Source organism: Scomber japonicus, chromosome 3, assembly GCF_027409825.1.
Source record: "Scomber japonicus isolate fScoJap1 chromosome 3, fScoJap1.pri, whole genome shotgun sequence".
Taxonomy (NCBI): domain Eukaryota; kingdom Metazoa; phylum Chordata; class Actinopteri; order Scombriformes; family Scombridae; genus Scomber; species Scomber japonicus.
This window is the reverse complement of record NC_070580.1, coordinates 13,934,918-13,950,644: the sequence shown is the minus strand read 5'-3', so window position 1 is coordinate 13,950,644 and position 15,727 is coordinate 13,934,918. Positions and strand designations below refer to the sequence as shown.

The 15,727-nt window shown below is 42.5% G+C and overlaps 1 protein-coding gene across 4 annotated transcripts in view; it reads left to right on the top strand.

Moving 5' to 3' along the window:
• Positions 1-15,727, top strand: part of LOC128356277 (plexin-A1-like) — a 156,136-nt gene that overhangs the window by 79,182 nt on the left and 61,227 nt on the right. For all 4 annotated transcript variants that reach the window (XM_053316767.1, XM_053316768.1, XM_053316769.1 and 1 more), the window contains exon 8: positions 2,813-2,927. In XM_053316767.1, the coding sequence (XP_053172742.1) occupies positions 2,813-2,927 (115 nt within the window). The remainder of the gene's footprint in view (positions 1-2,812; positions 2,928-15,727) is intronic.

Here is a 15,727-nt window from a genome sequence, read left to right as displayed (position 1 = left end):
TTCATTTGTCTTGCATCAGTAACATCATTTGCTCTTTTGTTCTGTATTGACACCCCTTCTTCTGTTTTTTACCAGCTCACTTGCAACAAAACATTGACCTAAAACCCCAGATCTGCTCTTTGAATCTATGCTACTGTGGCCAGACGTCCCAGTTTGCCCGGCATTGTCCCAGTTTAAAGCTGGGTGTCCTGAGTTCCAACAAATATTTGTAATATCTGTACACTAAAGTGTCCAAGTTTTCAACATTCACTACCAAACCAGCATGGTTTTCACCACAATTATATTAATAATTTTAATATACTTGTTTTTAGTGTTTACATAAAAACAATAATTGTACATTATTACCTAACCTGACATAAAAACATAAATAATGCACCACACATCTGTATTCATCACCGATTTGTCTGTACATGTGTTAATCAAACAGTGTGTTGTTGTCAAGGCTGTTGCTAGCCTATGACGCTTGTGGCTCTTTCTGACAGAATCTTTCAGTAAGCTAACAGTTAGCTGTCATGCTGAAGAGAGAGTTTCTCTGAGAGCTAGAGCCCCCCCCCCCAAAGAAACAACCTCTAACTGAGAAGAAAGAATGAAAAGTTTTTATGTTTTAGTCTTTGTAAACTCACAATTAGCTTGTGGCATTATGTTGTAAAGCTAGTTATTTTAATGTTGTAGCTTCTAAAGTTATTTATAGGCCAAAAAGAAATTTGCACCTTGGTTTGTAAAAGATAAAATAAAAAAAGAAGCCACAGTCAGCATTTAGTCAGCAGCCTGCATTATACCTTGGTGGATTTTGGGAAACAACACATAATTTTTTGTCTGCTGAGGCGCTGTCCATGGTATCCAAGTACATACATGGGCATGAATGTGGGGTACACTCAAAGGTACCAGTTTGGGATTTTGAAATTATGGTGACTTTAATTTATGCACTGTATGCTAAGCTAACCTAGCATAGCCTAATCGCTTTCCCTCCATTTGCTGGCAACACTGACAAATCTCCTATTTGCTCTTGTGTGGTATTAAGAGGCCTGTTATTTCCTCAGCCACACATCCCTCATTCTAAATGGACAGCTTCTCTCAGCACAATGCTAAATTGGTCAATTAAAGCGGCAGTGGGATTGAATTAAGCTCCAGCCTCTGATCTCACTCAAAAGGAGGGGTCTGGGCTGGAAACGATCGCTTAAAGTGTGCACCTAACAAACGAGCGGCCCTAATTGATCCAAATGAATCTACGTCAGGGTTTGATGGATTCGTATATGTGCTCCATCTCAGAGCTCTAGAGTTAAAGCCCTCATTTTTCATGCGGATGCGGGGAAGGGTAGCTGGCGTGTTACACAGGGTTAAAACACACTTGAGAGCTTGTCGGGATTGTGCTCATAGCAGTTCAGACAGATGCGCAAATTCACACCTGGCAGATGTGCTTGAATACAAATCAGACTGCATGTTGAGCATCTACACGCACCCTTTCATTGTTATGGATCCAGAGTTACTTACCTTGACTGCATTCAATGTCGTATTTTATTATATTTCCAATAAACCATATGCTCACACAATCCATGAATGCTGAATGAGTCACACAAAAAGAATTGTAAAACCGGACTACAAGTTGAAGACAAAAGGGCTTTACTAAGCTTTATAATTAAATGAAACCATTTTATTTGTGGACTCGTAATGGCTACATTAGATAATGCTGCACACATAAATGAGATACAGAGTAGCGTAGCATCTCTTCGGGCCTGAGAGGGGACCAATAACACGAAGCGGTGTTGATAAACTGTGCACTTGAACCTGTCTGGCTCTCTGCTTTGGGTCCCCTTACATCACACACACACACACACACACACACACACACACACACACACACACTGCCCAACTTCCAACCTAATGTTTCCTCCCTCTCCCCTGAGACTCCCATGCAGAGCCCCTCAGGCTGCACCCCCTTCCCTCTCATTCTATTTTCTCTCTCCCACGATACCTGGCGTCTCCACCTCTCTCAGGGAAATCCACCTGCTTTTGATCCCCTTCTCTCTCTCTATCTTTCCCTCTCTTCTTTCTCCCATCTTTTTCTTTCAGCATGTCTATCTGCACCTCGCCTCTACTAAAGCAGGTGAATTTAAAATGGTGGAGCGCTCTTAGCCCCGCGGATGAAAGAGAGCTTTAGACAAAGAACAGGGGGAGAGCTTTTTAAAATGAGACGGCAGCGAATGAAAGGGATGGATAGAGCGAGAGAGGCAGAGATGGAGGGACAGAAAGAACGGCTCAGGACTGAATGGATGGAGAGAATGATACAGCATGGGTATAGAAAGAGGGGAAAGAGGTAAAATATATGCAGAGAGTAGAGCGATTGTGAGGGGGATCATTGAATAGTTAGAGATGGGTGGGGAGTGATGAATGGGGGAAGTGAGGGGGGGGGGAGGTTAAGACAGTTGATAGATAGGATGGAAGATGATGGGGATGAAAGGTTAGACGATTCCAGGCAGGGTGGGAAAAAATCCAAATCTGATAAATAGGAAATAGAAAATTTGAGAAAAAATGAATAGTTAAAGAAACAAATACTTAGCATGCTGTCTTATGTTGCTCCACAGTCAGTACAGTACTCAGTTTGACTAAGAGTCAAAAAAAAAAAGAGATGTTACTTTTCAAAGTTGTTTTTCTGGTCCCTGGTAAATTTTACAATATGACACCACCTCATTCTGTCCTATGTTTGCCTTCACTCTGCTTTGTCAAATGAATGCAGTAAGAGAAATCATTTAGACTCATGTCAGAAAGCTGCTAACTTCATAACCGTCACCTCTCATCTCTCTCTCTGTTACAGCTGCCTTTCCTGTGTAAACGGCTCATTCCCATGCCACTGGTGCAAGTACCGCCACATGTGCACCCAGAACGCCAACGACTGCTCATTCCAGGAAGGACGGGTCAACATTTCTGAGGTAAGATTCATGCTGCTGATTCGTACATATTGCTGTCGTTTTTACAGCCATAATGCCATTTTATGTGTTTTTCCCCTTGGTGCAAATGTGAAATAACCATAAAGATGTCCAAGAGATGGGATTTCCTGGCTGAATGTAATTTCTTATATCTATTTGAGAAAATGTATCATAGCTCCACATGATATAACCATTTTCCAGATATACTGGCTATAGCTCTGATCATATAGTGAAAACTTGATGTTCTCCCGCATGCAAATACAAACTATAACAACATCTAGCCACAAAGAGCATTTGGCTGCGCACACACCTTAACCCTCACTCTTTTTGCGGCTTTTGCCTCAGGGGTTTCCTCACATCACCCTGCTGTGTGTGTCTGCTGTCTGCATGTGTAATAGTGGCTCTTGGCACAGTGACAATAGCTTGTGTACTGTACAGCAATAATTTTGTCGTGACCCATAAGGCCATAAGCAGGCTGGGATGAATGACGATCCATGGAAATACTGCCTTGTTCTTACATAGTCAAATGCTGCATTAGCATAAAAGCTAATATCAATCGTGCCGAGTGGCGGCTTCAGCGGGCGACATGCAAGGCATAACAAGTGTTTGTCAACTGCTGGAGTGTATACAAGGATATTAGTGATGGACACACAGTCACTTTATGTTTTCACTGTGATGTTCTCATATATTATGTGATATATGTATCTCATATATGAATATATATATATATATATATACATACATATATAAACACAGATTAATGCATTCAACTGCATATATTCTATCTATATATATATATATATGTGTATGTATATATAAAAAATCAACAAATTAATGCATTCAACTGCATATCTTCTCAATGGACTTATGGTTGTAAATCCACTGCACTCCCAGGTGACTGAGAGTCATGCCTGTGCTTTATCTGATTGACGCGGCACACACAAATGCACACACAAATACACTTACAAATACACACACTATCTCCTTATGTTTGTGGCCTGACTCTCCCTGTTATCTCTATGCAGATTAAAGCTTCCCTTGTTCACCCTCCTTTATTAATTGGTCAACCTTTATCCAATTACTTTCCCCTTTATCTCTTCTCTCAACCGGCGCTGTGTAGAATCCCAAACACTAGCATGCTAAACCGCAGCCTCTGTCTCTGTCCAAAACAACACACGGGCCCAGCCTTCACGGCTCACAGAACTAACGTTAGCGGATTAGTGCGCCCATCTGCAAGACATGGGGAGAGCGCTGGCTAGCACACTCTGAGCTGAGAGAGGCCAGAGGGGCAACGGATGGATAAACAGGAAAGGCCTGCAGTGATGAAAGGAAAAACAGAAAAGCAGGATGCAAAGCGCAACTAAACATATAAACTGGAGAGGAGAGGAGGTCGTATGAATACCAGACGAGGCAAAACATGCATCATAGTAAAGTCTACATCTGTCCACAAATGTAAAATTCAACTTTAGGGTTGATAAAACGATGTAACTTCCAGAAATATCTTCTGAAGTACAGCATAACTCTGTTCAGGGGAGATATAAAAAGACATTTTTGGTGCAATATGTTTCAGGGTAGAAGCTTGGTACAAACCAGGATAGGCAAGAACAAAGAGAGACAGCATGTCAAAGGGAGAGAGACAGTTGGATGGGGATATGGAGGAGATTGAGAGGGTGGAAGAGTGAGAGAGGCAGCAGGAAAGAAGGGATAGACAGACCGGCTGACAGTGGCATGTGGACAGAGAGACCTCTCCTGTCACCTCGTCTGCCCAAGAAACCACCGACCACATGCTCCACTAGAGATCCATCATCTGCACTGTCACACATGCACACACACACACACACACACACCATAGACACATAGCTGCCACACTTTGTCTTTCATGCACAAAAGAGTAAACATTCTGACAGTGACATGCGTACACACACACACACACACACACACACACACACACACACACGCATGCACATGGAGTCATTCATCATCGTTCTCCTAGCTGCCATATCCATTAGTTGCGCTCTCAATGCCCCAACAAGTACAGCTCTTCCTGTAGGCTAGACTTATACTTCTCCTCTGCAGGACCAATTTCTCTCTCTCTCTTATATCCCTCCTCACTTTGATGCTCAGTCACTTCATCTTTCTCTCTTTTTCTTCACCTTCCTTCCTCTTGATCGTGGATTATATATTTTTAAAGAAAGGAGAAAGCTCACCTCATGGTTTTACCTCTTTACCTGCTGGTGTAGCGGGAATGGATCGACACGCCATCAGGAATATACACCTTGTTTAGTCTAACAGCCCAAATCCATTTTATGGAATAATCCAGATTTGTATCCAGATTTGTGTCCAGATTGAAAAAAAACATATGAAATACGATTTTTGCTAATCGGATCCTAGACACATTTGGAGGTGGTTTGAAATGTCATTCCAATCAGATTTCTACAGGTGCGTCTCAATCTGAAGATTCTTGTGTCTTGTGCATCACTCTCAACGCAAAACACAATGACGAAATCCAGAGTAACGTACGTGCATCAGACCGGCTGGTAAATCCTCGCCGCTGCTAGCAAAGCGTTACAACTGACAACACAGAGAACAACAGACAGACGCTGAAATAAATGGTCTTCTGGCAATTTGGGGAAGAAGACAGATCCCCATTACTCAGGCTTCCATTTTGGAAAGCCTCGTCACCAGCGTATCTTGTTACCACAGCAACCCATGCAGATACATTGGAGATGTCTGGACACACAAATCTGATCTGATCACTTGTAAATAAGATTTTGAAAGACAAATCAGATTTGCCTGCAATCTGAACAAAGCATGTATATGTGTGTTTGATAGCATTCCATTTGCACATAATGCTAACACCTTTAATTTAGACCTCAGATGATCCTTTTTTTCCCCATGCCGTAGCTTAAATCTGAATATAAATAGCCGTGATAAACAAAAGAGTTAAATCTGCTCACATGGCAGACATTTCAGCCAGGCTCTCTCTCTCCTGCAGTTATGAAAAAGTGGACAGGATTGGGTAAGACTCCTCGTCAGACTGTGATCAAAGGCCGGATAGAAGTTTTCACACAGGGTTGAGAGGTGGCTGCTCCCCACGTCTGACTCTGTGTGGTCTGAGTGGTGTTGCACAGACTAGACAGTAGGGCAAAGAAAAGGAATACAGGACCTGCCAGTGAGACGTGTCTGTCCAAGTCCTCGTCATCACTTTCCAATGAGATAAACATTTGACAGTCGGACATCAAACATTTCTTTCTCCTCTATCCTTCACTCACTAGTCTTCAATTTTTCTCTTCTTCAAGTGTCTCCCTCTCTTTCTCTGACAGTATCTGAGTCTTCTGTTACCATGGCAACCAAGAGGCTCGGTGTGTTGCTGATGAAGGCTTTTCTCCCCCCCCCCCCCCACCCCTTCCTTTGTATTTTATGTTCTCCTTCTCGCCCTATCTCATCCATCTTTAATTTGTTAGACTAAATTATATGTATAAAACATTTCTTTGAGATTGTCAAGGAAAAAAAAATCAAAACAAAACAGAAGTACAAAGAAAAAGAATCTGACAAAAAAAAATGTATTAAACAAACCAACCAAGGAGTAAAAGTGTTGTTTGTTTTTTTGTGAACAGACTGTGTCAAGAGCAAGGAGAAAGGTGGGTGAGGGAACAGATAGACAGAGTAATCGGGGAGGAAATAAATATAATGAGTGACATTTCCAAATCAAATATGCATGAATCAACAATGCCTTCAATGGCACAACAAACAAATTCTTAAATTAAGGAGCAACCGGGCGGAAAAGATTGCAGTAGAGGAGTAAGAGTTACTTTATTATAAAAGACAAAAACATAAAAATCAGGAGAGATTGGAAAGCGTCGCCAACAATAGGATGAAAGGTCTTCTTTTGTATTATTCCTTTACTCTTAGGTGAACATTTTCACTGTCTGCCACAGTCTCCTTTTCTTTTAAAGGAACTTGATTGCCATTTTCTCCATCCACTTTTCTCCTTTCTTTCTTCTCCTCCCCTTTCTACTTCCACACCCCTGGAGAGAAAGTGCTATTCTGAGCCAAATCCTCGATAAGTGCCAGGCAAGGTTTGGGGTGGCTGGGCTCCGCTATGTTAAGACATGCTTACGTGTTTGTTTTGCTGCAAAGCAAAAGCTCAGTCTCACTCGAGCAATCAAGGCAGCGGTTAACTTGATTGAGAATTGTGGGTATGGTGCTGCTTTTCTTTTTCTTTTTTCTAAATTGTTTGGCTGTTGCCTTTTCCCTCCCTGCCTATTCTCATTTCCTAGTAAGATTTTATTTTTATTCAATGTAATGCTAATATAGTAGTTTCCTTTGGGTTTAAATCCAAACTGAGGAAAATCTAATAGTGATGAGCACCACATACGACATGTTAATATTCCTAGTGTTTCTTCAGATGTGATTCAGAGGTTTACATTTATGTAGCCATTATAATCATTATGCTGTTAAGCACTGGAGCATTGGCTTCCTGTTACTATTCAGCCACAGCAGAGTCTCGGTCACTGCGCTCCTCTGCATGTATTTTTGAAGTGTCCTCCACAGCTGGAATCTGTAGCTCCAGTGATGAATTTTTTCACTCTTTTATAAATTCAACACCTTCTGCTCCTCCTCCTGTCCCCTCTCTGCACGGATGCACATCGGATTAAGCGGCGTCACCACCATTCCCCTCTTTCTACTCCACCTTGTACCTTTTCCTCCCCCTTAACCCACTTAACGATGCATATAGACTAGAGGCACTACAGTAGACTACAGTACAGAAGTATCAAGGCAGAACTGGAGTTGTGCTGTTAGATATTTCCACATTCACACACACTGAAGCTCTCCTGTCTGTTGCCAATTACTCGCATGTATTGTTAGTGTATGACACATTATCCCTAGATACTGCATTAACAAGAGAGGCTCCATATAGGCTGCACTCAGAACAAAGCATAACACTACACATGAGCACATTTTCTCAAGCTGTTCCTCTCACTCTCTCACTCACACACACCCTGAGCTGAGCATGTACACTTATAGCACACACACATACGACCTATACATTCTTAAACAGTCATAGTAACACATGCTTACAATCCTTCTCCCCCTCTCTCTCTCCCTCTCGCTCGCTCTCTCTCTCTCTCTCACTCGCTCACTCACTCACTCACTCACTCACTCACTCACTCACTCACTCACTCACACACACACACACTACACACACACACACACACACACACACACACACACTACACACACACACACACACACACACACACACTACACACTACACACACACACACACACACACACACACACACACACACACACACACACACACACACACACACTGTATGGCAGACAGGGTTATTTGTGATAGAGGTGCGAAGGCCCCGGACCGTGACATTCTGGCACACTGTGTTTACCCGGCTGGTACTCAGACACTAAGCAGAACACACACACACACACACACACACACACACACACACACACACACACACTCACACACACACTCCAGAGAAGGACATCCCACAGATTGCAGGGCCAAGGCCGCTTGAGGGGACTCACTGCGTGCATGGATATACGTGTGTGTTAGTCTATACTGCTTCAGCGCGCGTGTGTGACTGTCACTGGTTCTTATCAGGACAAAGCACAACCAGCAGCTCAGGGCTGCAGGGGGCATGTGGGTGAGGGAGAGGGTAGAGTGGGTGGGTGGTTAAATAATATCCACCCTCTCCTCTTTTTTTTTTTTTTTTCTATCTCTCTCTCTTTGCTTCTCTCTCTCCCAGTATCTTATCTGTTGGTAATATCTGTCCTCACTGTTTATCATCATCCTTTAGTATTTCTCCCTTCTCTCCCCACACAGTGCCCTCACCCAAATCATATTTCGGCAGTGTCATTCGTCCTTTTTTCTGCCCAATGTCACGATCCACTTTTTCTGCTCTTCTTCCCTTCGCTCCATCCTTCCTTTTTCCACCTGCCGTCTTTCTTAATCTTTCCTTCCCTTGCCTCATCTGTCATCATACACAACTTGCCTTTTTAATCACCATTGTAAACTATCACTTTGGCTTGTTTTCTTTTCTTTCCATTAGTCCATTTATTTGCTCTTTCCACCAAAATGCTTTTTGTTAGCTGATAGTTGGACTCGCCTGAAAACACACACCCACACGTATGTTTCTACCTAATATTAAGAGGAGATGTGCTTAAGCCATATTTAATAAAATATAAACAATGTTTGGAAGAGAGAGAAAAAACATTTAATGAAGAAAATGGGTGGAGGTGGGATGTAATTTTCCCCCCACACTCCCACATGCAGCTCTCCAAAACAGTACAGTGCATGTATTTCACTGAGGACACACCAGAGACAGACATGCTGTAGGTGCTGTAATGGAGACCAGATGTAAACACAGAGAGAAAGGGAGAAAAAAAAAAGAAAAGTAAGAAAGAAAGAAACAAAGACAAGGGGAGTGAGTCAAGTAGAGAAACTCTGGCAGTAACAAGCAGCAGATTACATGCAGAGTGACGCAAGTTATTTTCCAAATTCTCTCCATGGTCGGAGGGAAGGGAGGGAAAGAGAGTAAGAGAGGGAACATGGGGAATGGCGAGAGGAAGTGGAGGCGACAGGGTGAAGTAACCACATGCCCTCTTTGCCAGATGGATCCCAGTCGGACCGTGACGGGCCAGTGTTTAACCCTTGATTTGGCTTGGTTTGGTAGCGGTATACCTCCTTTAGCTGCTCAAACCGCTTCTGACAAGCCTCCAACCCTCTCCCCCTTTCTTCTGAAATTTCTCCGGAAACTTCTCAGACATTTGTCCAAGAGTCGATAATCACATTTCAACACGGGGTGAGACTGTATCAGGTGTTTTGGCAAACTCTCTCCTACATCTCTCTAATTTGTTAATAGAGAACAATGTGGTGGATTGAGGAAATGTAAGCGTTTTTTGAGTACTGGTAATGTAATTCAGCCCCACAGTCATGTTGTACCTCCCCTGTGTGTGTGCGTGTGTGTGTGTGTGTGCGCGTGTGTATGTGTGCGTGTGTATGTGTATGTATGTGTTTGCGTACTTCCCGCACAGTCAGGAAAAGAAAAGGGCAGGAGAGATTTGGATCTTTTCCCTGGGTGCCGTTGTTATGTGCACTCGCACACAGATGTGTTCATAGGCGAACACAAACACATGCACGGGCTGTCACATATGCATGCAGATGTTTCATCTCCCCTTCTCTCTGCGGCTATTTTTAGCCGCAATGTCCCACAGCTCATCTTTTCTTTTTCCTCTCCTCCAGCCCTTCCTTATGGTTTTTCAGCAGCTCTCGCTAAATTTCCTCTCACTTGTTCTTGAAGACTGCAAAGCCCCGCACCGTGCATCAATGCTGCACCAACAGAAGGCAGGGATGGTGGGTCGTCTTGGCTGGTACACACTGTGGAGAGACCAGCCTGTCGTACCCTAAGAAGTATGCTTAGTAGACAACTGTGCAAGGACGGCCGAGTTATATTTATGGAAAAAGGGTGGCGTCTACTAAATGCAGCTTGTTTTAGGTCTTACATTTATGCAGATTTGAAGGACACTTGGTCTAATTGGTTGAAAAGTGTTAATCCTGATATGACATTGAGAACATTTTTAATGCAGGCAGTTGAGCTCAGCACAAGCAAATGCAAGTGTTAGGTGTAGCGTTGCTGCTAGGTTATTCTCTCCTTGATGTAATCCTCTGCCACCCGGCAAGGCCCACTGATGCAGAGAGTATCATCCCAGCTATGCCAACATGCTGGCTGCAGAGATGAATACAAGATCAGCAAGAGCTTAATGAAGAGCAAATGCGAAGAAAGATTCACACAAACCGGCGTACATAGACACACGCGGTAATGCGACGATATGATAGATGCACAGGGGTTTGGAGGCCATGCATGAGTGTGTTTCAGTATTTGTGCCTGCGCCAGTGTATGTCTATGTGTCAGTCACAGGTCCCGGTGGTTTAATTATTCAGGCTGTATTAAATCTTCATTTCCGCAGCCCTCACAGTCAGCCTGCCTAATGGTGAACACAGATGAATATTGCATTTTTACCGTCAACCCATGTGTGTGTCAGAGAGAGAGAGAGAGAGAGAGAGAAAAGAGATAAATGCAGAGTCACATAGAGAAAGAGATGATGGCAGCTGAAGACAGACGAAAAACACAGCAAAGTAAGCTGAAGGAAAAACAAACTCCAAAGTGAAGGGAGAGGAGAGAAAGAAAGAGTGTGATTGAGAAGCAGCGATTGCCTGCTGGGATGGAGAGGCGTAGAGAAAGAAAGAGGCGGGAGGAGGGAGGGGGGTCCTAGTGTACGGTGGCATCAGATCTCACAACACTAGCTAACTGTCTCTGTCGTGTTTGGTTTTTCACCATGCTGTTTCAGTAAAAAGTAGCCTACACTGATTTGTAATCCCAACCTCCATTTTTAACTGACACAATTGCACTCCCATGGAAACCCAAGATGGACAGTGATCCACTTCCTACATGTGCAAGCTTTAGTAACATGGAGGTAGACTCTGGTGCCACTGGAGCGCTGGGTGTCACTGAGGTTTTAAAAAGTCTGAATTTAAGGCTTTAAATGCTGTTAAAATGTCAGCAGGGTTTATTTATTCCTCACCACATGATTACTTAACATTATGTTTAATTCAAAGCACTTCCTGGTTACAGAACAACACTCATTTCTACATTAGTTTTTTCATTTTTTTATAAAGCATTGGACACTCGACAGTTAAGTAGGTAAAAGATGACATAATTGTATGGTAGGTTGTTTTTTTTTACTGGTGTTGCATTACAGTATATTACTCATACAACCCTAGCATCTTAACATATTTTTAGTTGCTCTACTGCAAATGAAGCACAATGTTCTCATCACATAGTGGTCTAGATGGTGGAACTGATTGTTGTTTCTGGGCTGTAGAAATGGAAACTTCTGTTTCTTAATGGTTGTTTATTTTCTTAGCGGCATAAATTAGAGTATTACAGGGCTTGCTCGTCTGGTTTCTGCACTTTTTCCAGATTCTTGATGACCAGTCTTTTTAACACTGATCCCCCAAGCAAAAGTGCATACTAAAGCTGAGTTAACATCATTTTGGTTTGAATGTCCACTTCTTTTAGATAACAGAATTCTCCATTTTTAGTCCTATAACTGAAATATGGAGCTGTCTGCAGAGAAGAGTCATAGGTAGCAGACAGGAGAGCATATCTGCCTCTGAAATCAAGGTTTGTCTTTGAAAAGCTGAAAAGCAGAAGGTTTGATCGCTGCTGACATATCTGGGTTAGAATGATAACGGGGTGCCAGGCGTTCCTCCCCCCCCTCTACTCCCCCTCCTTCTTGACTGTATGAAAATCCATAAGGAGGAGAAGAAAAAAAAACAGATCCTCTCTGAAAAAATATTCACACATTCCTGCTTTTTATTGTCTTATAGCGCACTGTGCCGTCTATGTCGAGGAGATAAACTGTGTAGGTTTGGCAGCTTGCTTGTAAGTCAAGGATAAGGGATTAGGAGATGAAATCAACATATATGAGCGTCTGGGTGGTGCATCAAAGTGCCTAGTGTAAAAGTGTATATGTGTTTGTGTTTGTGTGTATGTATATGAGGAACATGTATGTAGGTAGATGCAGTCAGGCTCTTGTTCTGTGATACTTTGATAATCCAAGCTGAATAGCATTCACGTAACACATTTTCCTGCATCTTGCTTTAATTCAAACTCTGTTTCTACGCTCCTATCATTCCTCTGCACTCTCTCTCTTTCTCTACCTCTCTCTCTCTCTCTCCGTCTTTCTGTGTCTCTCTCTCTCTCTACCTCTCTCTCTGTGTCTCTCTCTCACTCTCAATCTCTACTTCCCTGCATCACTTCTCTCTGCTAGGAAACGAAGGGCGTGGGCGGACAATCTCACAGTCCCTTTCAAGGTTCAAAGTCCCTTTTCTTCCTCCGCTTCCCTCGCTCCTGCACTGTTCTACATGTTGCTGCCTTATTAAGTTGTTCCACTCTCTCCCTCTCCATCACCCTCTCTCTATCTCTCTCTCCCTCCCTCCCTCCCTCCCTCCCCCACAGTAAGTGTCTAGTTGGTCACAGAACATCTTTCTGGTTTCTGCCTGCTAATGAGCCAGCCTCAACTTTGAGTGCACACACACACATGCACACTTTCTTTCACACATACATACATATTTCCATGTATGTACCACCACTGTGCAGCTTGTGTAGATTTTCACTTTTAATAAAGACACACCTGCTGTTTAGTGGCTCTATAATGTGCGTATAATTGCTTGTAGATTTTAGCCTATATTTTACGTTGACACACGCCTACATACGCTCCCTCTTAACTCTATTACCGGTGATTTAATGGGAAGGCTTTTTTTGTCTCACTCATCTCATCCCTGTGGCTGGTATGAGTCCCAAAGACACCACACACACACAAACACACTCACACGCATGCACACACACACTCAAACAAACACATGGCTGCTGGCCAGCTGGTACATAGAAGATGAAGGAAATGGGGAGTAAGTGGTCCTAGTTTTGACATTATGATGTATGATGTGTCATGACATGGTATTACATGGTGTACACTAATTAAGAAATAATTTGGAATCAGAGTTGTGTGAATAAGATTAGTATTATGTGATTTGTCAAAATATTTTACAGTAAAAAAAAACAGTTAACAGTACTTACAATTAATAAATCAACTCCACCATAAAAACAATTGCATTTCATTGAATTTGAGAAACTTATTGTTCAAGTTTTCTTTCCCAGTGTTATTCATTTGTTCATTCTAAGAGCACTGCAGACATTGCAGAGGTTAGAGGTTTCATCCCCACTGGTGTGTCACACAGCCATGATACATGCATACACCCTGTCATGTAGGTACTCAGGGTAAAAGCATTCATTCGCCTCATATTATATAATATTAATGTGCAGTGAATTGGATCAAGGTATAGATGGGACATCTTTAGTATCAAAGTCGCAGACAGATCTTTGGTTTCCTATATAAGACCTCAGTCACTAAGCCTGGGGGGGGGGGGGGCATGATGACAGGTGGTGGGGGAGCATTCAGCACTCTACATACAGTATACCCCTTTGTCAGGTCCCAGTAACACACACACACACACACACACACACACATACACCCTGTCCCTCTTATTTGTACCAGTGTGCCCCCCTCACTCCTCTGTGGCCATCCATGCCATCTCATCTCTCCCTTGGGCTCCCCATATCGCTTTACTTCATTATTTAGCGTGTTATTTTTTCTCCTCCCTGATCTATAGTCCCCACATCACAGAGGCAGCTAATTAATTATGGATGGATTTGAGAGGGGGGTGGTGGAAGGAGATTGGGGGGTTTAAAAAAAAAAAAAAAACACACACAAAAAAAAACGACCAGACACCCGCCTCATTACATATGCGCAGTGTTTTTGGAGCTTTATTAATTTATATCTTGTCAGGCTATGCCAAAGCCTTCAGAACTCTTTTGGCTTTTTAATGCATTTATTTATTTATATAGCATCCTGCTCTTTTCTTGAGTCTTGATCCTCCCAGTCCCCCCCCACCCTCCCCTCCCTCCCTCTGCCCCATCCCATCTATGTCTTGATTTTAATCTTTCACCTTCTACATATCTGCATGCACACACACAGATGCACACATGCTTGCCGACTGTCTCATTATCTGCTCTTGGCGGATGTTAAAAGGTGTTTTGCTCACCTGCGAGTGGAGATTATCTCATCCGCCCGCTGAGCACTTCTTTTTTTATAATGAATTTTTTTCTATAATTTTTTCATTCGGTGTGGAACGAGGTGGCTGATGGTACACATCAGAGCGTATGGAAAATGAAGGAAGGAATATTTTAGAAGTGGCTTGACCTAGAACGACAGCTGCTTGTATTCGAGGAAGCTTGTGGCAACACTCAATCAAAACTGGCATCTGGGCGTCAGCAGTGAGATGTCATAAAATTGAGGTCAAGCATTGTATTATTGTAAGAATAGCATTGTTAAGAAAATGATGGATTTGGCTGAAAAGTGGCTTTTTTTCTGTCTAAAAGAGCATGAACGATGAAAATACAACAAATCAGGGCGTGAAATATGTATTAGCTGCAACTGCAATCAGAGTAAAGCAATTTCCTCTTATTCTTCATGCAGGAAATTTTCAGCGAAGTAATATATACAATACATCTTAATAATCTACATAATTATTTATGCTTTTAATGTTAACGAATGGGAACTGTAGAACTAGCCTTAGGCAGCAAAGCTAACAGCAGCCTTTGAGGGAAAACAAACATGAAGAGGTAAAGAAAGCCCTCTGGCTACTTTGCTTTGAACAGAAGTTGGAGACTTGGACGTCAGCCATTATAAATACACACTTTGTAACATATACAAATACACACACTGTTAGGCCAAACCAGTTAGGCCAGGAGAGTTTATTTGACAGGTAATGGTGGATATTTGTTTACCTGACTTTTCATCAACTGTTCGCTCACATACAAAGAATTTAACATTTGGCAGTTTTCTGGTATAGTATCCACATCTGTTGGTGTTAAACATTCTTATGAATATGTCAGAATGCCAAGACAGTGATGAAATCTCAAAATAGAGCAGATGTTTTTTGTGCTGCGTTTTGGTGAGGAGAAACCATCTGTGGCAAACAATCCTTCATGCATCTCTTCCACTGCAGGTGCTCGTGTAACTTTGCAATAAATGACTCGTACCAGTTACAGTTAGGATGAAGTGAACCTTTTAATGATGCACAGTGTTTTCTGTGCAAATAGGGATCCAAGTTTGGAGCGTTCGCGCATAGTAAAAAAAAGACATTCTGGGTC